General features: G+C 38.3%; 1 protein-coding gene across 1 annotated transcript in view; it reads right to left on the bottom strand.

Annotated features, from left to right (window-relative positions):
* The window catches only part of ENTPD1 (ectonucleoside triphosphate diphosphohydrolase 1), a 90465-nt gene extending 69843 nt beyond the window's left edge, over positions 1–20622 (bottom strand). Inside the window, exon 1 of the mRNA XM_069460510.1 lies at positions 20575–20622. Within this exon, the coding sequence (XP_069316611.1) occupies positions 20575–20590 (16 nt within the window). The 5' untranslated portion in view covers positions 20591–20622. The remainder of the gene's footprint in view (positions 1–20574) is intronic.
* Between the last annotated feature and the right edge of the window lie 5469 nt (positions 20623–26091).

Below are 26091 nucleotides of genomic sequence, written 5' to 3'. Positions count from 1 at the left end.
TCCAAAAAGCTCTGGGTGCACCGGGTGTACATTAAATGTTTCCTTAGGGAACAGCAAGACAGAGGCAGTGTGTATTTCAGAAGGCCTTATAGCTATTGGCATCTAGAACTGCCATGTCCTGGGTCCACCAAGGTCCCGGGATGACTGGGGAACAAAGACAAAATGTTTTTCCCAGGTCTTCACACCCTGCAGTTAGGCCCATTCTCTACACAAGAAAACAGAGCTCATAGGAGTCCCCATGTCCCTGAGGTTGGCTAAGGCAAAGAGCTGCCAGTGAAAGTCATTGCTGGAAATGCTGGCAGCAAGCCACATAAGACATTTTTAGTGACCCCATAAAGTCTATATATTCTAAGGACCTTGTATTCATCAGCAGCTAGTGCTACATCATTAGAAGTCATGCATGACAAGCTGTTGCAAGAAAGATCCAGAAATACAGTAATCTGGATTTCTAGGCTTCAGTATCCCTGGATCTTTAATACCCACCCTGTCTTATAGGCAATTTGGCCAATGATCAAATTGCTACCCTGATCTTTCCTACAATTAAAAAAAAAAATGAACAAGAAAAGGAGTTGATTATATAAAGCATCCCACTATATTCCTCACTCAGGAAGGAAGGATAAAGTAATCAGAAACAGGCAAAAAGAAAAAAAATTAACTAGGAACCTATGTTTTTACATCGATCTTCTACCTGCTTCCACACCTCTTCCCAGGCCTCCTGCTGTCCTTTCTCACCAAATTTGTTCTATCTCCAAATCTGTTTCTCTTCTCTATAATCAGTAATATCTAGAAACTGAGTTCCCCAGGCAACCACAAATATTTGTTATTCTTTCTGTCATGTGATATGCCCTAAAAATAAATTCAGATATTTTTCCTACCATCAAAATGCCAGAAAGAATGTAAACGGTTATTACTTTTTTATGCATACTTGTAAAATAGAGACGGCCTAATGCTACATAGCTGAAATTTCTAGGAATAGTGTGAAAGTCCTAAAGCAGAAGATAATATAAAAACCTGGTTGTTAGATTATCCTGTCTTTAAAATGGGACAACCAAAGGAGGGCTTGGGAAAAGAGGATTGGTACAAGCTAATAACACATGCTCACACACACTCTTTTTTAGAAACAGAGTAGCAAAGAGAAGAGGGCAAGTTTGCTCTAAAATTTAGTCAAGATTTTGCCTATTTCCTTTGAAATGCTCCCTTGATGTGCCAGCCAAGGACCCTTAGAGACCTCTATTTGAAGCTGACAGTACTTGAAGCCAATTAACAAACAAGATTTTCTTTCTAGTTTCATGTGACTCGGGGGTGGGTGACCTTTCAGAAATCATGGACAAAGTCTTCATTTAAAGCTCTTACATAGTTATGACCCCACTATACAAATAATTGTGAATTAGGAGGCTTCCAAATTAAACTAGGTCCAGCAAATAGAAGTGTGACAATGACAACAGTGTTATTTATAAAACTTTACATTTTGATAGTCTCAACAAATACATTTATGTCCACTCTCTTTTTGGATCCTCAAAGAAACTCCCTAGGACACAGAGGATCCACAAACACACACACACACACACATACACACACACGCACTTCCATTTTACAGGTGTGCAAAAACTGAGGCTAAAGAGCAAGGGAACTTGCCCAACCTGTATGTAATTGAGTATAAAATTCAGTCAAGTCTTCTACTTTCTGCCCGGTGTCTTTTCAGCCTAGTTCTCCCATGCCCTGATCCCACTATCACCCAAGAATCCTGAAACCAATAGGATTTGTGATACAGAGGACCAGGACAGGAAAAAGCAGCCTTACAGATTTTAGATAATCAATTCAGAAATAGATAAAAGAACGGAAAGATTGTATGGGGAAAAAACAACAGGAAGAGCTGAGATGAACTAACACAGGATGGAGTCACTAAGGCAAGGGGGCAATTTCTCTCTTCTTTCTCCTTCATATCCTTCTTGTTCATGACTGCCTATCCTAGGACACAAGACTTCCTCAAATGGCCCTAACCCTTTCCCCCAACATTATGTTGTCTTTATCAGGTTCACGTGATAGTCTCTTAAAATATTTTACTAGACTTCCTTATTGACTGGGAATAAGGTTCCTTTTTTTTTTTTTTTCTTGGAACTACCATATCAGCACCAGTCACGTTCATTTTCACTACCTCCTTTGACATTTGTTCTTTGTATGGCATGGTTTCTGAATCCTTCCCCATTCTGGACATACCCATCCAATTTGTACATATCTCACTTCAAATGTGATACAAAAAGGAAATGTACTACCCATATAGTGATTTTCAGTTCTTCACTCAATAAATCAACCAAAAAATAAATAAATATGTCCTGAATCACAAGGGAACACTTTGGAGTGATGGAAACATTCTGTATCTTGATAGGGAAGTAAAAAGTGTTGTTGTAGGGGTAAACAAGGTGATGAAAGTCAAGCACTTAGTACAGGGCCTGGCACAACATTAGTCCTTTATAGACCACTGCAAACCAGTGTCTTCATGGCACTATATTTGCAGTATTATCTTCAGTTCAGAGCTGTATATTTTGAGAGTGACATTAACAAACTGGAAGGCAGAAGGTCCAAAGAAGAGAAAGGAGCTCCTACTCAGAACTCCTATCAACAATTTGTCCCTTTCGGTTTACCTCTCTCCAGTTCTGCCCTGCCCCAGTGAAGACATATTAGGCTTGACTCCTGATACTCAGTCCCACCCAATTCCTGGAGTACATTATAGACTTCTTCACTCTAGTGGGAAAGCATCTGAAAATCCACTATTATTCCCATGCTTGTGGTCAAGTGTCCTGGAAGGAATTTAACCTCCCCTTTGGGAGAATCTGGGCAAACCTCCTTGGCTAAATCCATTCCAGAGTATATAATACACAGTGTGACCTTCTCTCTGGCTACCAAAGTCCTCGTCCTCATTTCATTTCTACCCTAGGACTAAAGCCTGACCTCAGATGTTGACCAAATTGATAGAAGGACTGGCTCCCTTCAGTGGTTTTAGTCCTCTCCTCTCACACATGGTCTGAATTCAGTCTCCAGTATCTCCCTGGTGCTCACTGAGACAGACCTCCCTGACCAGTGACTTGGACACAGACCAAGAATGTACTCCCCAGATGCCCCCACAGCTGGACCCCACACCTAGGATCAAAGCCCTTAAATATGGTCATAACTTGGATCAAACATAAGTTTGTTCCTCTGCCTTGGACACAATGATCTAAATTGTCCAGGGCAACTTCCTTTTACTCTCTCCCATTTGCAAAGAGCTTCAATCAGTTTCACATCTATAGATATTCCACTTACAATGATAGTGAAGAAGGAAAAAAATTACAAAGAGCAGACACACAAACTCATAAAGCAAGATAGTCTGAAATATTTAGTTAGAGGCAAATAGCTCTAAAAACTTTAAAAGACCTTGAGGTAATTGCTGTTTTATGACTTCATTCTTTCATTCATGTATTCATTCACTATGCATGCTTTCACTGATTTGAATATTTGATTGCCTATAATATACTTGGCCCTGGATATACAAATATGAGTAAGATTCACATTTATAGTGCAACATATTTATTCATATTTAAAGGGCCACAAAAATTAGTGTTCCTAATGTCAATGTCATCACTTTGACCTAGCAGATAAAAGCTTTTATGTTTGGTATACTCTGTTAAAGAAGGGAAATATGCAGTACACCTGAGTAGATTATAAAATTCTATCAACAACATCAGCTATAATTGGCATAAAATGTAATGTACAAGCTTCATTTCTCTGGGTAACAGCAGTATTAGTCTTCAGTTTGGCATGTTTAGGTCTACATTACACCTTTGGCCCTCCTAGTTGTATGGCACTGGCCTCAGTTCCTCATCTCAGAAGTGGGAATAACAGTAGTTCTCATCTCATAAAGCTATTATAAAGGTCAAATGAGATAATACAAAGTGCTTAACATGGTACCTGGAAAGCCTCTGTTTACACTGTATTTTCCTTCTCAAATATGCATATCATAGTTTTTAATTGTGTGATTTACATTAACAAGATCTTTCCATTTTTCAAATGACCTTAGCACCTCCATTTGGGGTTAATATCTAAGGTTAAATAAAAATGGCCTTGAAAAGGAGACTTTAAGAAGTAAAAGCAGTAACCAATAAGGACAACACACCCATAACCTTAATTAAAAAGGAATCAAGTAGAAGCAAGTAGCCCAGGGCCCTAAAAATTGTAATTTGTGAGAAAATTATCAAAACTATTACCTACTAGGAAAAGAAGTTATAAGACATGAAACTTCCCAGGTTGAAACTAAACCAATTGCAGGATGCATCAACAAAACAGCAGTATCTCATTCAAGGATCAGTCTTTCAAAGCACACCTGGAGACCCTGTATTAAGTTATAGACACACACTTAAAGTGAGAACTTGATAGCCAGGATATGGTCCAAAACTTTCCAAAAATGTTAGCCAAGCAGAGTTTGACAAAGAAGCAAAATACAGTAGGACCTAGGCCTCTTCAGGCTGGGGAATGGCAGATGTGGAGGAGTGATGACAATATCATTTCAAATATCTGCAGAGCTATCTCCTAAGGAAGATTTAGACATGGGAGTGGATCTCTATGGTCCAGAAGGTAGAACTGGTGTTAATGGCAGACAGAAGAGAAAGATTTAATTCAACTTGGAAAAGATCAGAACTTTCTAATAAAAAGGCAGGGTACTGCACACACCCAGCCACCAATCAGCTGTGCAACTGGGCACATTCCTTCCCACCTGAGGACTTCAGTGTTTCTGTCACTCATACACTGCTGAAATTTGGAAATTCTACTTTTAGGAATTTACCCTAAAGAAATTTTCAAAGATGTGCACTGAGATTGATCCATGAACAGTTATTTATAATAACAAAATAATTGGAAATTTCCCAAATGCTCCAAAAAAGGAAATGGTTCAATAAACATATGATATGTGTTCAAATGATGAAACATTATATACAGCCATTAAGAGATCATATGGTAAAAGCCATTTGATTGTCATGACATATTGCAAAGTAAAAGAGAAGACTGCAATTGGTATGTATAACATTGCCCTCAATTTGTAGAAAATAAGTAACAATAAAATGTAGGACAAAGAGAGGGAATAAGAGAGACTGGAAAGTCACATGACAGAGATATGAGTATACAATTTTTATTTTTTACTTTTTCTTTACACATTCCAAATTTTCTCTTATAAACTTGTATTATTTTTGTAATTTAAAAAGATAGCAAATGTAATTAATTTTATTTTAATTAAGATATTTGAGGATACTCAAGTCCCTGCCAACACTAAAATGCATTAGGACTTTTTAAAATGCCAAGTGCATAGATACCTAGACCACATCTGAAATGTGATTTTCTACTCTCCCCCTCCCTGCCCTAATCCTCCCTTAAAGTGCAAAGTCCTGCAAACCATTGGATTTTGCAAACAGATACGCCCTCTGAAGCCATAATGCAGTTCTGGGAAGAGCAATCGTAGGTAGGGGCCTGAGGTTTGGGCTGTCTTCGCAATCTGAATCCTGGAACAAGCTTTTTGAGAAAAACACAATTGAAAAAGACCACACTTCCTGGTCCTGAAGGGCCTCTGGTTTTTCTTTCATGGAAAATGTTTGCATCTGGATGGTCTGTCAGCACCAGGGAGTTACACGTCTTCCTGTAAATGTTTCCATTCCTAAAAGACTTTACAGGTAACTGATAATAGAGGTATAAATAGAATACAGAGCACAGAAACAAGCTATTTCTAGCTGAAGTGAACATTTGTTGTTATTGTCTGCCAAAAGTCCATTTCCCCTTTTTCTGGTACAAAGGCTGTAAATTTCCTTTAAGGAACCATACCTCCCTCCATCTCAACCATGTTCTTTGGATGTCACTGATTCCTCCTTAGTTCAGGGAGAGAGAAGGGGTTGGAAACAAGGGGAGGAGAGAGTAATGGGACAAAGTTCAGGGAGACTTTTGTACCCAAAACTCCACCAAAAGCGTCTTATCAAGGTTACCAACAACCTTCACTGTGCTAAATGCCAGGGTTAATTCTCAGTTTCACTTTATTTCACCCATGAGCAGCATTAGACCCAGATGACCACTTCCTCTTCTTGAAATACTTTTCTCTACTTCGCTCCCAGGACACCATACTCTCCTACTTTATTCCTCTCCCCCCACCCCCACATAGATACTTGCTCAGTCTTCTTGGATGATGTCTCTTCTTTTCCCTAACCTTTAAAGTTGGAGCATCCCAAGGCTCAATCCTTGGATCATTTTTTCTTTTATATCTACACTTAGTCATTCAGTCCTGTTACATTTAAATCCAGTGTCACTGAGTTTAAACCCCATCTGATGACTCAAATTTATATCTCTAGCCCACTCTTCTCCCCTAAACTCCAAATTTGTATATGCATTTGCTCTATTCAAAATCCCCATGCTGTGACCTAACTTCTAGCCCTCAATTAGAAAACAAATGAGAAACTAAACCAGTTCAATGGAAAAATAATGATTGGTGAGACATGTCCCTTTATTTAAGTGAAAAGATCTTGGCCAATTAACTCTGAGGCATGCTAATTCAGTCATAGAAAGATAATAGAGAAGAGAGAAGACAGATGTCTTTATATTTCTCCTAAAAACAACATCTTACCTTAAAGCAAAGAAAAAACAGAGGCCAAATAAAGCCCAGAAAGATGGATAAAACTGGCCTCGGTGTTAGTCCAGATCTGTGTTTAATAAATGTTTCCAATGATGATTTATAAAAGAAAGAAAGAAATCTCCGTGTCAAATACGCATTTGAAACTTAACACATCCAAAACTGAGATCCTGATCTTCCCATATAAACCTGTTCCTCCTACAGTCTTCTCATCTCAGCCCAAGACATCTCCATTCTTCTAGCTCCTTGGAAGGCCCAAAACCTTGGAGTCAAGCTTCCCTCTCTCTTTGTTTTCCATCCAATCCAATCAAAAAAACCCAAAACAACACATGTTGGCGTGGATGTGGAGAGACAGGAACACTCATACACTGCTGGTGGGACTGCAAACTAGTGCAACCCCTGTGGAAAGCATTATGGAGGTATCTTAAACAGATTCAAGTAGACCTGCCATTCAATCCAGCAATCCCATTATTGGGCATATACCCAAAGGAAAAAAGGTCATTCTGTAACAAAGACACATGTACCTGAATGTTTATAGCAGCACAATTCACAATAGCAAAGATGTGGAAACAACCCAAATGCCCATCAATACATGATTGGATTAGTAAGCTGTGGTATATGTATACCATGGAATATTACTCAGCTATAAGAAATAATGAAGATACGACATCTCTATGGTTCTCCTGGAGAGAGTTGGAACCCATTATATTAAGTGAAGTATCCCAAGAATGGAAAAACAAGCATCACATGTACTCACCAGAAAATTGGTTTCCCTGATCATCACCTAAATACACATCTGGGAACGACACCAATCGGATATCAGACTGAGGTGGGGGGTGGGGGAGGGGATGGGTGTATGCCTACCAATGAGTGCATTGCGCACCCTTTGGGGAATGGTAACGCTTGAAGGTGCTGACTCGGGAAGGGGGGGTGGGGAAGGGAGGGATATATACCTACATGATGGGTGCAACGCGCACTATCTGTGGAACAGACACGCCTGGAGCTCTGACTTGGGGAGAAAGGTGGTACATGGGCAACGTATGTAACCTGCAATTCTGTATCCCCCATAACAATAAGATGAAATAAAATAAAATAAAAAAAAAAGAAATTCTGTTGGCTCTATCTTCAAAATAGATCCAAAATCCAATCATTTCTCACCACTTCTGCTGCTACCTAGAAATGGACACCATCTCTCACCTGTATTATTGCAGTAGTTTCACAACTGGCCTCTCATCTTCTACTCATGCCCCATTTAAGTCTATTCTCTACAATAAAGCCAGAGTGACCCTATTAAAACATAAATTAGATAAGGTCACTCCTCCGCTCAAGACCCACAGTGCTTTCCCATTGCTCTATAATTAAAAGCCAAAGGCTCTACAGTGGCCTTGCAAGACCCTAGATATTCTGTTTAGGCCAAACCTCCCTCTCAGCTCTCACCTCCTTGCTCTTTCCACTCCAACCACACTGTATTCCTTCTTGTTCCTTAAACACCTAATTTCTCTTCAAGACTTTGTATTTGCTGGTCCCTCTGCCTGGAACGTTCTTCCCAGAAATAGTCACACTGGCAGCCATGTGTTTTCCATGAGTATAAAGAGGTCTTAGAATTGTTATCCAATAAAGGCTCAGGAAAAGTGCTAAGCAGTAGAATAGGAATTCACTCCCCCATTCAACAGACATTTCCTCTCTGTGGGAAAGAGCAAAAGAAAGAAAATGGGTCCTTCCTGAATGCCTTTATGCCTCTGGGCAGTGATATAGACAGAATTCTGACAGCCCTAGTCTCTTTATCCTCTGAAACATAACTACTATATATGACAAGAGGACTTTTGCCTTTTTTCCTGTACCTGAGTCAGCCTTTCTGCCTAGAAGATTTAGATATCTTTCCACACGTAGATAGGGATCTAGCATTAGGTGATGGTATTCTTCTAAGATCCAAACAGAATCTGAGGGAGCCATGGACAGACTAAATATTCCAGTCACTTCTAACATTAGACTGAGATGACTCTACCCTAATGCTTCTTTAAATCCTTTTTAGAACACGGTGAAAAGCACATACATTCATTTGTACAAACATACAAAAGGAATTTCTTTCTTTAAAGGATAAGACCTTAGATTAAATAAATTTTGCATGAAAGTATAAAGAAGAATGAAAGAAAAGCTTGCCTCCAAAATAGATATGATTCAAGAAAGAGAGGGAAATCTTTTTTTGTTTGTCTTTTTAACTATATACAGAAGGACGTTGCTATGAGAACAGACTAAGATAAAAGCTTTCATGGAAGCCAAAAACACTGTAGCCGAATGAAAGTTTATACTGGAGATAATTGAGGAAAATTCAATCAGTGATGTAGAAGAAAATCTTAGGAAAATATTCTCAGAGTACAGTGAAAAATAAATGAAGGATAGGAAGGGAAGAAAAAAGGAAGGAAGGAAGGAAGAAGAAAAAAAAGAAATATGAAGTTTAGAGATAAAAGATCCAAATAATAGGTCCCTGAAGAAGAAGAAAACAAAGCAGGAGCATCGATCACAGTCATGACAGAGGAAATCTTTCTTGCTCCAAAAGAAGTCCTGAATTTGGAAATGAAGAGGGTTTTACCACTTGCCAGGCAAAATCTAAAGGAAGTCTATATCCAGCGGTCAAAATTATAAATTTCAGGAATAGGGAACAAAAGCCATTCAGGCTGAAAAACAGCTGTCCTCAACTTGTTAGTCCATTTTGTGCTGCTATAATAGACTAAGTAATTTATAAACAATAGAAGTTTACTTGGTTTATAGTTCCAGAGGCTGGGAAGTTCAAGGTCGAGGGGCCGGCAACTGTTGAGGGTCTTCCTACAGCATCATCCCACTGCAGAAGGCCAATGGCAGGAGAGCATGAAAGCAAGAGATCAACCTTGTAGCCTCAAGTCCTTTAAAATTAATCCATTCATGAGGGAGAAGCCCTCATTACTTAAACACCTCCCATCAAGCCCCACTTCCCAACACTGTTGCATTGGGATTAAGTTTTGAAAACATACTTTTGGGGGGGACACATTCAAACTACAACAACTTCTTTACAGCATCAAACTTCTCAAGACAGTGAAGGAATATCTCCAATGACTTGAGCGGGAAAGATTGCTATATTTAAGACAAGTTGTCACTGTTTTACCACACTGATACCTTTACTAAAAAATTATTTTTGTATGATTACTAGATCATTATGAAAGGCATGGAGGGATGAGATTGATTGTTAGTATCTAAATAAAAAGGAAAGCCCCTGTGAAATAAATGACAACAGAATTTTCAATATTGGAGTTTATAACATTATCATACCAAATATTTAAAATAAGAAAGGAGGACACAGGGAAGCAAAAGCTCTTAATCCTTCTTTCATAACAGGGTTCAGAAGTTACTCCTTTTCACTTTGATGTTAAGATAAATTTAAGCTAAAGACTATTTTTCTTTTAACTTAAGATTTCCACAGGTAGAATTAAAAATAAGATGTCTGTTATCCATAGCTTTGTAGAAACATATGTGAAAACAAAGAACAAAAGCCCAGTGTCTGTATAGCAAAAAGCATAATAGGAGAAAACATTAAATACCAGGGAGAATAAAACAAGAATGGCAGATAAAATAAATGTGAACTCTTTAAATTCCTCTATTAAAACAGAGGCTCAAATTTGATTTTAAAATCCAATTACAGAGATTCATCTAAAATAAGTGGTCTAGAGAGATTAAAAGTAAAAATGGATGAAATATATCAGCCAAATGAAGGGGAAGAGGAATAGAATTTAAGACAAAGTGGATAAAGGGGTTATCTAATATTTCATCAAACTATGGACTATAACCACTGTATAAAACATGAATAGAGGTGAATAGACAACAGGTGATAGTACTGTATTAAATGTACCTTAATTGTATTAACAGCATGAAGTCATTATTATTTGAAGCATTGCTAAAGAATCTATGAAGAGTATATTGTTGGAGGTAATTGACATAATTAAAAGTAAAACTATGATAACAAGCCAAAAATGAAATTTTAAAACAACTACATTTATAATAGCATCAAAAAGGGACTGCACCAATAAATATCTCTTTCAAAAAAAAACCAAAATACTTAGAAATAAATTTAATAAAAGAAGTATAGAACTTATACTCTGAAAACTACAAAATATTCTTGAAGAAAATTAAATAAGACCAAATAAATATAATAGAAAGATATCACACACTCGTGGATTGGAATGCTTAATATTTTTAAGATGGCAATATTCTCCAAACAGATTTACATATTTGATGAAATCTCCATCAAAATCTCAGCTGGCTTCTTTTCAGAAATTGGTAAGCTGATCTTAAAATTTATTTGTATATTTAAGGAACCTATGATAGCCAAAACAATACTGTAAAAGAAAATCAGAGGGCTCACACTTCCTGATTTCAAAACTTACTACAAAACTATAATAATCAAGACAGTGTGGAACTGACATAGGGATAGATATATGGATTAATTCTCATTTTTCAAAGAAGAGTTTCAAGAGATACTGTCCATAATAGATAAAAGAATAAATATTTGTGTATTTTAAAAGTGATTTAGTCTGGGAGGCCGAGGTGGGCGGATCGCTCAAGGTCAGGAGTTCGAGACCAGCCTGAGCAAGAGCGAGACCCCGTCTCTACTAAAAATAGAAAGAAATCATATGGACAGCTAAAAATATATATATCGAAAAAATTAGCCGGGCATGGTGGTGCATGCCTGTAGTCCCAACTACTCGGGAGGCTGAGACAGGAGGATCCCTTGAGCTCAGGAGTTTGAGGTTGCTGTGAGCTAGGCTGACGCCACGGCACTCACTCTAGCCTGGGCAACAAAGTGAGACTCTGTCTCAAAAAAAAAAAAAAAAAAAAAAGTGATTTAGGTTAAACTATGAAATTGTCATTTTTGTGGTTCAAAAATGATTGAAAATTTGTAACTTCATATGACTCAGTGAAATAAAAAGTCATCCTAGAGAAAATTAGAAAAAAAAATAGTAGTACTGAAAGTCCAGAAATGAACCCTCACATTTATAGTAAATTGATTTTCAACAAGGGTGCCAAGACAATTCTCCGGATAAAAGAACAGTCTTTTCAACAAATGGTGCTGGAACAACTGGATATTCACATTACAAAAAAAATGAAGTTGAATCCCTACCTCATAACATATATAAAAATTAACTCAAATTGAATCAAAAACCTAAATGTAAGGACTATAAAACTCTTCAAAGAAACCATAAAACTCTTGGAAGAAAATATAGGCATATATCTTCATGACTTTGGATTAGACTATGGTTTCTTAAATATGACAACAAAAACATAAGCAACCAAAGAAAATATAGAGAGATTGGACATCAACAAAATGTAAAACTTTTGTGCTGCAAAAAACACCATCAAGAAAGTGAAAAGACAACCTATAGGATGGGAGAAAAATTTTGGAAATCATATATCTTAAAAAGATATATAAAAGATACATAAAGAATCATTACAACTCATAATCAAAAGACAAACCAACTTAAAAATGGGCAAAGGATCTGAATAGATATTTCTCCAAAAAAGATACACAAATGCCCCCTGAGCACATAAATAGATATTCAAAACCATCCATCAGCCATCAGGGAAATGCAGATTAAAACCATAATGAGATACCACCTTCATACTCATTAGTAAGGCTATAATCAAAGACAGATAGATAATAACAAGTGTTGGCAAGGATACGGAGAAATTGGAATCACCATACACTGCTGGTGGGTACAGCTACTTTAGAAAACAGTCTGGCAGTTCCTCAAATGATTCAAAGTGATCCAGCAATTCCACTCCTATGTATATACCCAAGAGAAATTAAAAACATAAGTCCACTCAAAAATTTGTACATGCATGTTCATAGCAGCATTATTCATAATGCCAAAAAGTAGAAACAACACAAATATCCATCAACTGATAAATGACAAATGAAATGCGGTATATCCATTTAATACAATATATGATATGAAATCAATGTCCAGAATAAGCCAAACTGTAGAGACAGAAAGTAGACTGGTGTTTGTCTAGCTAGGATTCAGAAGAAAGGTAGGGAGCAGGTAAGGAGGAAATGGGGAGTGATCGTTAATGGGTACAGGGTTTCTTTTTGGGATAATAAAATGTTCTAAAATTGATCGTGGTGGTGCTGGTGCACAATTCTGTGAATACATCAAAAACCACTAAATTGTATGGGGTGAATTGTATGGTATGGGAATTATTTAATATACCTCTCCCAATAATAATAATATCAACAACTATGGATTTGAATCTCAACTTCAACACCTCCCAGTCTTATGAAGTGAGACTTTAAGTAAGCTACTTAACTACCTATTCCTCAGTTTCTCATCTGTAAGATAGGGAAAGTAAATTGTATAATGCCAACCTCATAGGATTGTTTGAGAACTGAATTAACATCTGTAAGGTGATTAGACCAGTGTATGGCCCAATGCACACTAGAAACCTGTATGTTAACTAACTAAAGCCACTACCACTTCCATTTATTAAATACTTACTGTATCAGTTTACTATGGCTGCTGTAACAAATTACCACAAACCTAGTGGCTTAAGACAACACACATTTATTCTCTTATAGTTCTGTGAGTCTGATTCCACTGAACCGAAATCAAGGTGTCCATGGGCTTAACTCCCTCCAAGCTATAGGGGAGATCAATTTCCTTGCCTTTTTCTGTCTATAGAGCTGCATTCCTTGTATTTCTTGACTTGCGGTCCCTTCCTCCATCTTTAAGCCAGTGACATAGCATCTTGCTTCAGTGGTCACACTGCCTTCTGTGTTAAATCTCTCTCTTCCTCCCCCTTATAAAGACACTGTGATTGCCCACCTGGATAATCCAGGATAATCTCTCTATCTCAAAATCCTTAACTTAGTCACATCCACAAAGACCCTTTTCCACATAAGGTAACATTCATAAATTCTAGTGATTAAGATCTAGAATATCTTTGCAGCCTACCACAGTTACTATATTAGCCAACAAAGAAGAAAAAGAAAGAAGAATCTATGAAAAAAAAATCTTATGATTATTTCTAAGCATACCAAAGCAAAGACATTAAGCAAAAGATAGTAGCAACATTTTATAAGCTTAAATTAGAAAATATGAGTACTGAACTATTAATATTCCATTTACCCACACTTGTTCACTGGAAACTTTCCCTCCCATGACTTTTCAGTGCAATACCTAAAAAATTATTTTGCTGATGACACTTCTCTTCAGATGTCTTTCTGTGCACGTGTCTGAGCAATACCATTCTGATTTAATAGCTCAAAGATTTGAATACCCAACCCCACCTTCTGATTCTGGCCTCCTGGGGCCTGCTCTTACTTGGGGCTTGGTAATTTTTGCCGCATCCATTCCATATTACCTACAGTTATGCAGCCACACAAGGCTCAGCTCCCTGAGATACTATATGAAAATGTTACCTCATCTTCCTTCATCTTTGCCAAGTCTTTATGGAATTACTCCTTCTCTGTATTACTTTACCTTCCTTTTATATTCCCAACTAAATAGCCACAATAAAAAATATTCAACTCATTTTTTTTTGGGAACTGAAATTCTCATGGGTATCAATAAAGTGTACAAAAGTAAATGTATATACACTATAATTTTACATAGGAGAATAATACAGTTAGGGATAGATTACTGTATAATTGAAAAGCCTGGATTTATTAATAAATATCCAATTTTATATCTTAAGAACAATATATCTTATTCACAAGTATTTATAGATTTACAAATCCACCAAATGCTAAGTTATAAGAAGACCTCAAAAATTATAAAGCTATATACTCTAACCATGATGAAATAAAATGAAAAAATAATAATCTAAACAGAAATAAAAATCATTTGGGAATTTAAAAAATTATTATCCTGGATTAAAGAGGCAATAAAAATGCAACATCAAGTTACTTAAAAAAACAACACTATATATAAAAATGTGTTGAATCTATTCATAGCTATAATTGTCTTTATAAAAAACACTAAGAGTAAATTCAGAAAAACTATTACAAATATGGCAGAAAAACCTGAATATCTTACATGATGAAGAACTCACATAAGTTAATTTAAATAAAGTCCAAGTAAGTTATAAACCTGCAAAGGATGTAAATAGCATACAAAAGAAGCAGCACATCATGTGAGAAATGTCAAATTTACTAGAATTAAATACAAACTAAAAAAAAATCTAAAATTGGATAAGATTATTTAAAAACAAAAACACCAAAACTGTCAAAGATGCAGCAAATCAGGAACTGTCTGTGGAAGCATGAAGGGTTCACTCTTTAGGAATGCAACTTGGCAATAATAATCAAGGATTTTTAAAAACATTAACAAGTTTTAATCCAGTAATTCTACTTCTGGGATCCTATCCTCAGAGTGCAATCCTACATATGGAAAAAACTTCCTGCACAAAGACATTTATTGGAAATGGAAACAACCTCCATGTTCAATAACAGGGGAATTGTTAAATAAACTATGTAACTATAACAATTATGCTAACAAAGACTATTGCTATAAAATGGAAAATACTTGTGCTTCACTGCTACAGTAAAAGCCAGGCTTTAAAATTGTATATATAGCCTAATGATCATGGTGCCATCTCATAATTTTTCAAGGTTCTACTCAAGTAAATGTCAATGAGAGAAATAACCCAGGCACAGTAAAAAGAAACTGCAAGGAAATACACCAAAATATCACAAGCGATTGTTTTTCTCCCCTTCCCTAATCTTCATTGTCATGTTCTCTTTAATAGGGATGTGCTATATTAGTTATATTATCATGAACATAAAGGAATTAATTATTCACATTCTTCCTATGAATCAAAAGAAAACACTTCTTTATGTAGAGCAAGTACTGCCATTGTTCCTGAGTCTCTAAAGTCACTTTGATACTCTAACACAAAAACTGCAAGTTACACACGTTAGACAACTTCTATCCTAGATTCTTTTCTCCAACAACTTCTTTTCTCCTCACAATTCCCTCAAGTTTCCAGACCTAAAGAAATTTCATCAGTCCTCTCTGCACCCACTTTCCTTCCTTTGCACCTAGGATGATCCCCACGTCTCCTGTGCAGAAAGGGAACAATTCCCTGCTCCCAATCTCAGAGCCCTAAGTCTCTGCTATCCCCAGCTCCCTGTTTTGCTCCAACTTCTCAAGTTGGTGGCAGAGAATAAGGGAAGCTCAGGGAAACTTGGAGCTATGTAGATAAGGTGGAGATATTCAGGAAATCCAACAAAATGCCATTTTGCCTAACAACAGTTCGTGTGCGCTTATGATTCAGATTTTTTTCTAAGATTTGGCAAATTGGGGGCCTCAATTTCCTCTTCTAGATTGTGTATTTGGCTGAATGAATAAATGATTTAGGCTTCCCATCATCTTGCACTGACAGCTGATCACTATGACTCAAAGTGGTAACTTGGTAGGGGGTGTGGGAGGAGGACTTGGTTAGTTGGTACCAAAATAAGCCCTGAAACCAAAGCATGGAGTGACCCTTTAAGATTGCTAGTCAAAGTGTGGCCTACGGAAGGGCAGCATTACCATCACCTGGAAACTTGTTAGAAATGCAGAATCTCAGGCCTCACCCCACAGCTACTGGATCAGAATCTGCATTTTAACAAGATTCCCAATGATGAATATGCATGTTAAAGTTTGAGAAGCACTGCCTCAGAACACACAAACACACACACACACATACACACACACACTTAGACAAAAACTAGTGCCTTGGCTCTTCCACAATTCCATCGAACCATCAAGATGTTTGATGATTCTTCACCAAAGGGGCTTCCCTTGATTTTGGCTTCCCTCCAAAATGTTTCAAACAGACTCTATGCGATTTACCCCAGGCCTCATCTTCACTCTACACAGGCTGAGCTCAGCACCGCTGGACAGTAGAGGTGGAATTAAATGCTACTGCCCTTGAGCACAATTACTGATTATAAAGAGCAGAGAAGCAACCAAAAACACAACATAAGGGAGAAAACACTCTTAAAATGAGGTTTGGCCAAGTAAAAGCATGCCAATCACAATCATGTATAAAAGCTGTTTACCAGATGTACATTATCACCATTCAGGACAATCATGATTAAAGAAACCATTTAATGTGCTGATTACTTTGTAAAGGTTTATTTGGTTACATGACTCATAGTCCAGGATAAACTCTGGACTTCTGCCTTCAAATCTCCAGGATGGACAGGAAAATAGATTGCCTTCTCAGAACTTGGAAAAGAAGAAGGAGATTTTTACTCTTAAATCTAGACTGTAGTTTTGGTAAAAGAGGGAGAAAAGATCTTCAAGCATTGCTTGGCAGGGAAGGAGCTTGTCATGGGCACCAGACTCTATACATCTTTCTAGTTTCAACTGAAATACCCCATCACCATCCTTTGAGAAGTTTTCCCAGAAGTCATCATTCCCTATTTTGTTTCTCATGGCATTTTCTTTTTATTATTTTTTTTTTTTTTGAGAGGGGTCTCACTATGTAGCCCAGGCTGTAGTGTAGTGGGCTACAACCTCAAACTTTCTGGACTCAAGCAATCTTCCTGCTTTAGCCTCCTGAGTAGATGGGACTACAGGCACGTGCCACAGTGCCACTGCACTTTCTGTAGACTTTTATTACAACTCTTAGAGAGGTAGACTCATCCATTTGGATCCCAGGCTTTGCAGCCTAACTACACAGGTCAAAATTCCCCTATGCCTATTCCTAGCTATGTGCCCTTGGCCAAGTGACCTCCTTCCACAGCTGTAAGATGCGGTATCATGGAGATTTTGTGAAGATTATGAAACAATGCATATAAAACACTACAGTGTCAGGCACATAATAAATAATCAATGTTAGCTGTTGTTATTAGCACTTCACAGAATCTGGCTTCAATTACAGTAGGTCGTGAATATGTCTGTCCTACCAACTAGACCATCAGCAAACTGTTTATATCCCGAGCATCTGTCATAGAGACATACAAATGGTAGGCACACAATAATATTTGTCAAATTGGTTTGAAGCTATGCCAGGAAGAGGAAAGGGAGGGTGCTAGAAAAAGAAAACTTAATGTACTTTATGATTTTACCCAGGGCCAACTTCTGTAGTGTTTGTTTTTCTTTCTTTACCAGAGTACATTGTTTCAGACAGCAAGGTTGTTATAAAGTGGGGCTGGGGAGACACTATTTATGGAAACAGATGTTCTGTTTAGAGATAGCAAAATTGTTCTATGAGGTTCTATGAGGCCAAATATCCAGTTTGGCCCCTGGCTGAGCAGGGAGTGGTAACCAAACTAGGTGCCTGGGTATTGCATCACCTTTGAATATTATCCACCTAGAAGGGATGCATTTTGTTTTTCAGTGTATCTATTTAGGGGGATGTCTTTACAGATTGCATAAAAGAACTGTATTTGCCTACTACAGACTCAAAGGTCCCCTTTTAAACCAGCCTCCTGACTCTTGAATGATCATCAGCTAAAACAGTAATACTGAAGTTACTAAATGTTTATTTAATGCCCATTAAGAAGCTCAAGGTACTAGTGGTTGACAAGGACCTTCTGGACTTGCACAAGAGCCTGGTGTTCACCACCCTCTGGTGAAAACCTGGCATATTCTCTGAGATAGACACCAACTTCAAAAACCTGTTCCAGGGGCTGGTGAATATGGCTGTCAAGCTGACGCACAATAAGGACATCGGAGACCTGTTTGTAGACCTTGTGGAGAAGTTTATGGAACTCTGCCACCCTGACCCCTTGCCACTAAATGACGTGTGGCTCTTCCTGACTCAGTATTTAATATCTGTCCACTCCCTGGATGGCTCACTGGCAGCAGACCTTCTGGGACTGCTACATGGGCACCATTTGTAGCTGCCTCCTGTGCCTCTATCAGGACTGAGGCCTCTCTCCCACCACCCTGCCCACACTGACAACAAAGTTGCCTTGAGTCTGAAGACTGAAGAAAAATTGCACTAGACACTGCAGTACCAAAGGTGATTCCAATTGGGGAGGGGGGTAGGGTGGTGTGGAGGGCAGGAATGTGGACAAGTATTGTGAGTGCCACCTTAGGCATAAATGGTGAGGTATTGTAGAAACATCCAAAATGGGGCCTAATCTAGGCTCGAAGGGTCAGAAAAGGCTTAAAGCGGGGAGTAACACCCAAGATGAGGCTTCAAGGAGTGATTTATTCAGCACATTCTACACATCAGGTTCTGTTCTAAGAACCTTACACGGATCCCTCATTCAGTCCCTACAATACCCCTATGAGACAGATGTTATTATTATGCATTTCATTTTACAGATGAGGAAACTGAGGCACAGAGAAAATGGTGGAGCTAGGATTCAAACCAAGGCAGGTTGGCTCCAGACTAAAGGGGAAGGAAAGGGTCTCGCAGCAGTCTGAGAGGGAGGAAAGGAGCAGTAACCTTGGGGAACTGAAAGCAACTCAGTGACGCCCAGCTGGGGGTGGGAACAGAAATTCAGAGATGACTGGGCTTGCTTTGCAGGTCTCCTCCAGACTTTCAACAACTAGCTGTGTGATTTGTGTCACCTAACCCTGGCCTCAGCTTCTCCCTTTTGTAAAAGGCCATAATAATACCTGCTTCTTTACCACAGAGAATGGCCATGAACACCAAATGAGAAAAATGTACGTGAACTTGACTGCAAAGTACAAATTCCTTCACAGACTTGAGGTTTCATCAGTTTCATTTCCCCAAGAGTTTCAAATATTTGCAAACCTGGAATCTACAATGTCAGGGCACCAGAGAAAGCAGAGCAACAATGTAGTGGAGTGGAAAAGCCCTCAGGCTCAGACTGCCCACATCCTAAGGCAAGTTACACTCTCAGTATCTCAACTTCTTCGGTCATCTGGAAAATGGGAATGATAACGATAGCACTTATCTCATAAGGTTGATGCGACAAATAAATACCATGTGTGATATGTTTAGTACAGCTCCCATGACAGAATAGAGACTCTAACGTTAACAGCTATCATTATTATAATCACTAAGAAATGTGTTGGCTACTCATCCTATTCCTCCCCATTCTATGCACATATTAGAAGTTAGAGATGATGAAGAAGGTTTGCAACTCTACACTCCCTCACTGCTGCAGAGATTCTTCCTGGTTTCCACAGGCTGGCAAGCAGCTGGCTCTCCGTCCTGGCAGAAAATGCCCAAAAGAGGTAAAAGACAGAGACTGCACACCATCTGTGCAAACTAGGCTGCTCTTGTAGGTTTTAGACAAAAATCTAAATGTAGTCAGCCAGATATGACCTGCTATTTTAAGACATAACTATTCTTTTTCCTCTTTCCACCCGTCCCTGCTCCCCCTCCACCCCCCTAATATGAACTCCCTCCCCCCCCCACACACACATCTTAAGAAACTTTCAGCTTTTTGAAAGACATACTCTGGGGTCCTGTGGTGACAGCCTCTTGCCACATTAACTTCTCTGTCAACTCGCAGCAGAGAAGCCTTTGCTAATTTCACAACAGGAAAGCACGCAGGAAATTCAAGAACAAAACAAATCTCCTACACACAGAGCCCAGCATCTTCCAGCAAACACACTGAGGTACAGATCCGAGGCGAGATGACTCCCGACTGTAGATGAGGCAGCTGCCTCTTAAACGGCAAGGGAACTGAAAAAAGTCATTTGCATCTAAAAACCGAGAACTGAATACAAATTAATAATGAATATTCATAAGCCCTTCAGCTTGCTCCAGAGCCACCCTTAACTACATACAACCCTGGGCTCTGCTTCCTAAAAAGTTTCCCAAAGTTCTTTCTCTGCCTCTTCGCAGAAGGAAGAGGGTGGGAAAGTTCATTCAGGGCTTTTTGCCTCTTGCTCTTTCAAGTACTTGCTTTTGGTCTGGGCTTTTTTTTTTTCCCCCCTCTTTTTTTTTTTACCCCCTCTTAAGGATTCGGATCAAATCAATTTTGGTCTTACCCTTTATATCTTCCATAAGTAGCAGCCTTTGTTTTCCTCTTTCCTTGTTTTTTTTTTTTGTTTGTTTGTTTTGATTTTTTGGGTTTTTTCCCCCCAGCCTCTGCTTGCTGTGGTCCGTCTCAGTGACAGAGGTACTCAAGGAACAGAGATATAACAGAACCTTGCGCTCGTGGGAGGGGCTAAATTAGCCGGCCCCCGTTTCGGAAGGAACCTCAAACCCTGTCTTTTTCATTGACTAGAAATGACAGATTGGCCGAGGAGTCCAGCAGCTCATTTCCCCAAAGTTACTCGAAGGATTCCCCAGGTTGTAACTTTTTATATTCTTGAAGCAATGTGTGTTCAAATCTCTCTCCTTCCTGTCTCCCTCCCTCCCTTCCTCATTCCCTTCTCATGTGTGTGTGTCTCTTTCTCTCTCTCTCTCTCTCTCTCTGTTACAGAAATCCCCTTTTCTCCCTTGAAAAAGTCATTTTGGCTGCAAGCAAAAAAGCTATTTACTTATTGCAATTATGGAGCCAGATAACAGGAAACTTGTTACCTTGACACTCATAGGAAAAACTGTGAGAGGTAAGAACAGTTCTTCCCACCCCACAAAGCTGATCACTTCTGGTCCTGTAATGAGCAATCCCTTTTTGAGGCTCATTAGAGATAAAGAGCAACGGGTCACCCAAGCTATGGGCACTGCTGCAGGAGAAGCCAAGTTATTGGTTGGAAGGCCCGGTGAGAACACAAAGGAAGCTGTTCACTGGGCTGTGTAGCCATGATCTGATGAAAGTCATCCACCATTTCCCTTTTTTGACTTCCTACCTGCGAGTCTCATGAGCATGAATTGCCACGCCCACACTTTGGCACGATGACCCAAATGCAAATGAGAGGCTGACCAAATTATTTTTAAACTGTGTATGCAAAATTATTTTGAAATCAAAACAAAAGCTAACCTTCTGAGAGGAAGGTAAGTCCTCAAGACCCAAGGCCATTTGGCAGCTTCTCCCTAGACTGTTGCAAAACTCAGCATTTCAGGTTTCAAAGAAACCTCAGACATCTAGTCTAACCAACGTTAAAGCTGTGGACAGGTTAAGCCACCTGCTAATGTTAACACAGAGAACAGGGTGCTGGTCTCTCTCATTTGCTGCCATGCTCCCCAGTACTCAACACAATTTCTCCCACAGTGTGGTCTCTCAGTAAATACTTGAATTAATGAATGAATAGCAGCAAAGCAGGAACATAGATCTGGTTTCTTGGTTCAAGTTTATATTTTTCTACATTGCCTTTCCAGCATGAGAATTTGTGTCTAAAACCAATTATATCATATGACATTCTTCTGCATATAAATCATTAAGTTTGTAAGCCCTAAGGATTGTTTTTGACTATATAAATTTAAAATAAAATAAAATATATTCTCCATTAAACTTTCAGTCATACTTTAATAAGATCAGGGCTGATTTTTTTAGTTTAGGCATCACTTATTTTGCATACTGTCTGGAAAATGGTATGTGCTCAATACATTTTTGATGCTTTAATAAATATGAAGTTGTATAACAAGACTTTCATTATCTTACTAAATGGTTCATAGTCACAGGATTTTGCATTTATAATAACAACTAATTATACTAAATGAAAAATCCAATGATGCCTGCTCCAGGGACAGTTTAGACAACATCTCTAATAATGAATATTGATTTGATATTTGTCCTATTGTGGTAAAATTGTTATTAACTGATGTGATGGGATATTTGTAAAACTCAACAATCTTTATAATGGGTTTGTGACTGTTTTTGTACTATTGGTTTGAAGAAAAATTTGAAAAAGAACATGCTCACAAAATATCCTGTGAACTACAGAATGAAAACCAGACCATCAAAGCTAGAAAGAGAAATGAATGATCAAAGGAAAGATCCAGAATGGCTGATGGGTTAGGCAGGAGAAACAGACAAATACCTGAGCATGTCAATGATAGCCCCACTTTCAGCACTGTGGCAACAGTTCTCTATTTTAAACAAAATTAAAATTCAAAGCAACTCCTATCATATTCTATTTGGATGTTGTTGACTACAGGTTACTTTGAACAATTGATTCATTCCCTTTTCATTTCATCAGAGATAGATGCAATCAGGAGTAAAGTGTTCTACACAGGCTCATATGACTCAGCCTTGACCAGCGTCACTCCTTCATCTGCCTCCGCTGTGGTGGAGTACAAGAAGGAGTCCCCTGGGAGCTCCAGGCCTGCACCCACCACCTGGGGCATCCAAGTGCTTCTCCTGATCCACTAGAGCCAGTCAAAGGTCCCTAAAAATACCACTGCAGCTGGCTCTTTCTTGTAATCACCACCTACTGGCAGGGAGGACAACTTGTACAGCCCATTACAAGATTTACTGACTCAATCATACAGGTCGTGGCTGATTCTTATCCACAAGCACCACCTACTGTCTCAGAGATTAAACTGGGCACTCACAATATAATTCATACTGTTAAGAAGACAGTAGGGCTGGGGAAAAAGAAAGGATTTCAAAGACCTCCATCTTCCCTCATCAACAAGAAACAGGGAATCTGCCCACACACATAACATACCACCACTACATCCTACAAATAACTAGCAACTGAGAAAACCACCACACTAGGGATGTCTATAACAAATGTGTCCATCCAGAACCTAGACCCCCATCAAAGTACCCAGAAGCAAAGCCAAAGGTCTTTACCCAACACATGTTACAGATATATGTTGTATGTCTTAAGAGTGAGGGAGGTGGGGAAAGTCCCATCTAAACAAAAGAAAATCCCAAAGCAGGAAGTGGCAGTCACTCCAGATGAGAGGGAATCAGCACAAGAACTCAGGAAGTATGAAAAATGGTTTCACAGCCAAATTTTATTAGACTTACAGAGAAGAATTGGTGCCCATACGGAGGAAATTATTCCATAACATTAAGAAGGAAAGAATCCTCCCCAACTCATTTTATAAAGCCAATATCACCTTGATAACAAAGCCAGGAAAGGACATAACAAAAAAATAAAAGTACAGAACAATATCCCTTAGGAATATAGATGCAAAAATTCTCAATAAAATCTTAGCAAACCAAATTCAACTGCACAACAAAAAAATAATCCATTGTGACCAATTGGGCTTCATCCCAGAGATGCAGGGAGGGTTCAACATATATAAAACTACCAGTGTGGTCTGGTGGTTCAGGGCACTCTCCATACACCCAACAGTGACCAAGCAGAAACCACATGGATTGGACTGAGTAGTGACGGTAGTTTCCGTCATACTGGGGGCCGGGGAAGAAGGGGGGCAGCTGGTTGGATAAGGTGGAGGATGGGCATTCTGGTCTTTACATTGTTTCTAATTCTCCATTAAAACAGAAGTCTATTGATAAAACTCATGAAAGGAGGTACTCTGGTTTTATGCATCTTAAAATAAGTGCCCAGGATAACTATTGTACAAAATGACTTGCTTTGCCATTTCTAAGAATGCCTGTATTTATCCTTTCAGCTTTTATTATATGTGAATATACTAAAATGTCCTTCATAATATTTGACACAGTGTTCAAAATGTTATGTCTTTTTGATATTTTTAAAATAGTCCTTGCTCATGATCAGTTTCAAGGTTAAAAGGACACTGTAAAACAATGGGCTTTTATAATTGATAGAGATGCCATAGATGTGGTAAATCACAGTACTTTAAAAATATTAGGGTAAAATGTTACATGTTATATGGCAATTAACAAATATAATCTTGGGAATTCATAATTTTTTTTCTCCACCAGCAATAGACCCAACGTCTATCTGTTTATACTCCCAATAAACCAAGGTACTAAGTGAGTACTACTTGGTGTTTGTGTATCATAATTAGCAAACCATTTATCAACACATTTTGAAACCATATCAAATTTTCTTGACACTATCTGGCATGGTGCTTTTTTCTCTTTCAGAGTATTATGGGGATACTAATGTTTTGGGTACATGTATTACTTTTGTACACTTTGAGTCAATGTTATAAGTGTGCCCATCACCTAGATAGTGTGCATTGTATTTATTAGGTGTGAATTTACCCAACCCCTCCTGGCCTCCCCACCTGCTTGATTTCCATTGAGTTTTACTTCCATATGTGCATTAAGTTGTTGATCAATTAGTTCCAGTTTAATAGTGAGTACATGTGGTGTCTGTTTTTCCATTCTGATAATACTTCACTTAGAAGAATAGTCTCCAGTTCCATCTAGGTTGTTACAAAAGGTATTAGTTCCCCATTGTTTTTATGGCTGAGTAGTACTCCATGGTATACATATACCACATTTTCTTAATCTACTCATGTATTGATGGGCACTTGGGTTGATTCCACATCTTTGTGATTGTGAATTGTGCTGCAATAAACATTCTAGTGCAAGTGTCTTTTTTATAACTTTTTTTCCTATGGGTAAATGCCCAATAGTGGGATTGCTGGATCAAATGGTAGGTCTACTTATAGTGCTTTGAGGTATCTCCATACTGCTTTCCATAGAGGTTGTACTAATTTACACTCCCAACAGCAGTATGTAAGTGTTCCTTTCTCTCTGCATCTGTGCCAACATCTGTTGCTTTGAGACTTTTTGATAAAAGCCATTCTCACTGGAGTTAGGTGATATCACATTGCATTTCCTTGGTTATAAGAAATATTGAGCATTTTTTCATGTTTATTGGCTATTAGTATTTCTTCTTTTGAAAAGCTTCTGTTCATGTCTTTTGCCTGCTTTTTAATGGGCTGTTTAATTTTTTCTTGATGTTTTGCTTCAGTTCTTTAAAGATTCTGGTTATTAGCCCTTTATCAGGTGTATAGCATGTGAATATTTTCTGCCATTCTGTAGGTTGTCTTTTTGCTCTACTGATTGTTTCCTTGGACGTGCAAACCCTTTTTATTATAGTTTGATCAGGTTCCATTTATTTATTTTTGTTGTTCCTGTGATTGCCTTTGGGGTCTTCTTCATAAATTTTTTGCCTAGGCCAATATCTATGAGTTTTTCCAACATCTTCCAGAATTCTTACAGTTTCATGCCTTAGGTTTAAGTCTTTTATCCATCGTGAATTAATTTTTGTGAGTGGTGAGAGGTGCGGATCCTGTTTCAGTGTTCTACATATGGCTATCCAATTTTCCCAGCATCATTTATTCACTAGGAATTCTGTTCCCCATTGTATGTTTTTGTCTGCTTTGTCAAAGATCAGATGGCAATATAAGGATGGTTTATATCTGGGTTCTCTGTTCTGATCCATCGGTCTATCTCTCTGTTCTTGTGCGAGTACCATGCTCTTTTGGTTACTATAGTCTTGTAGTATAGCTTGAAGTCTGGTAAATTGATGCCTTCTGAATTGTTCTTTTTGCTTAAGGTTGCTTTGGCTATGTGAGGTCTTTTCTGGTTCCATATGAAGCACAGAATTATTTTTTCTAGATCTGCAAAAAATGACATTGGTATTTTAATGGGGATTGCATTGAATCCATAAATCACTTCGGGTAATATAGATATTTTAACAATGTTGATTCTTCCAATCCATGAG

The sequence above is a fragment of the Eulemur rufifrons genome, chromosome 28, assembly GCF_041146395.1.
Source record: "Eulemur rufifrons isolate Redbay chromosome 28, OSU_ERuf_1, whole genome shotgun sequence".
Lineage (NCBI taxonomy): Eukaryota > Metazoa > Chordata > Mammalia > Primates > Lemuridae > Eulemur > Eulemur rufifrons.
This window is presented reverse-complemented; position numbering and strand designations above follow the sequence as displayed.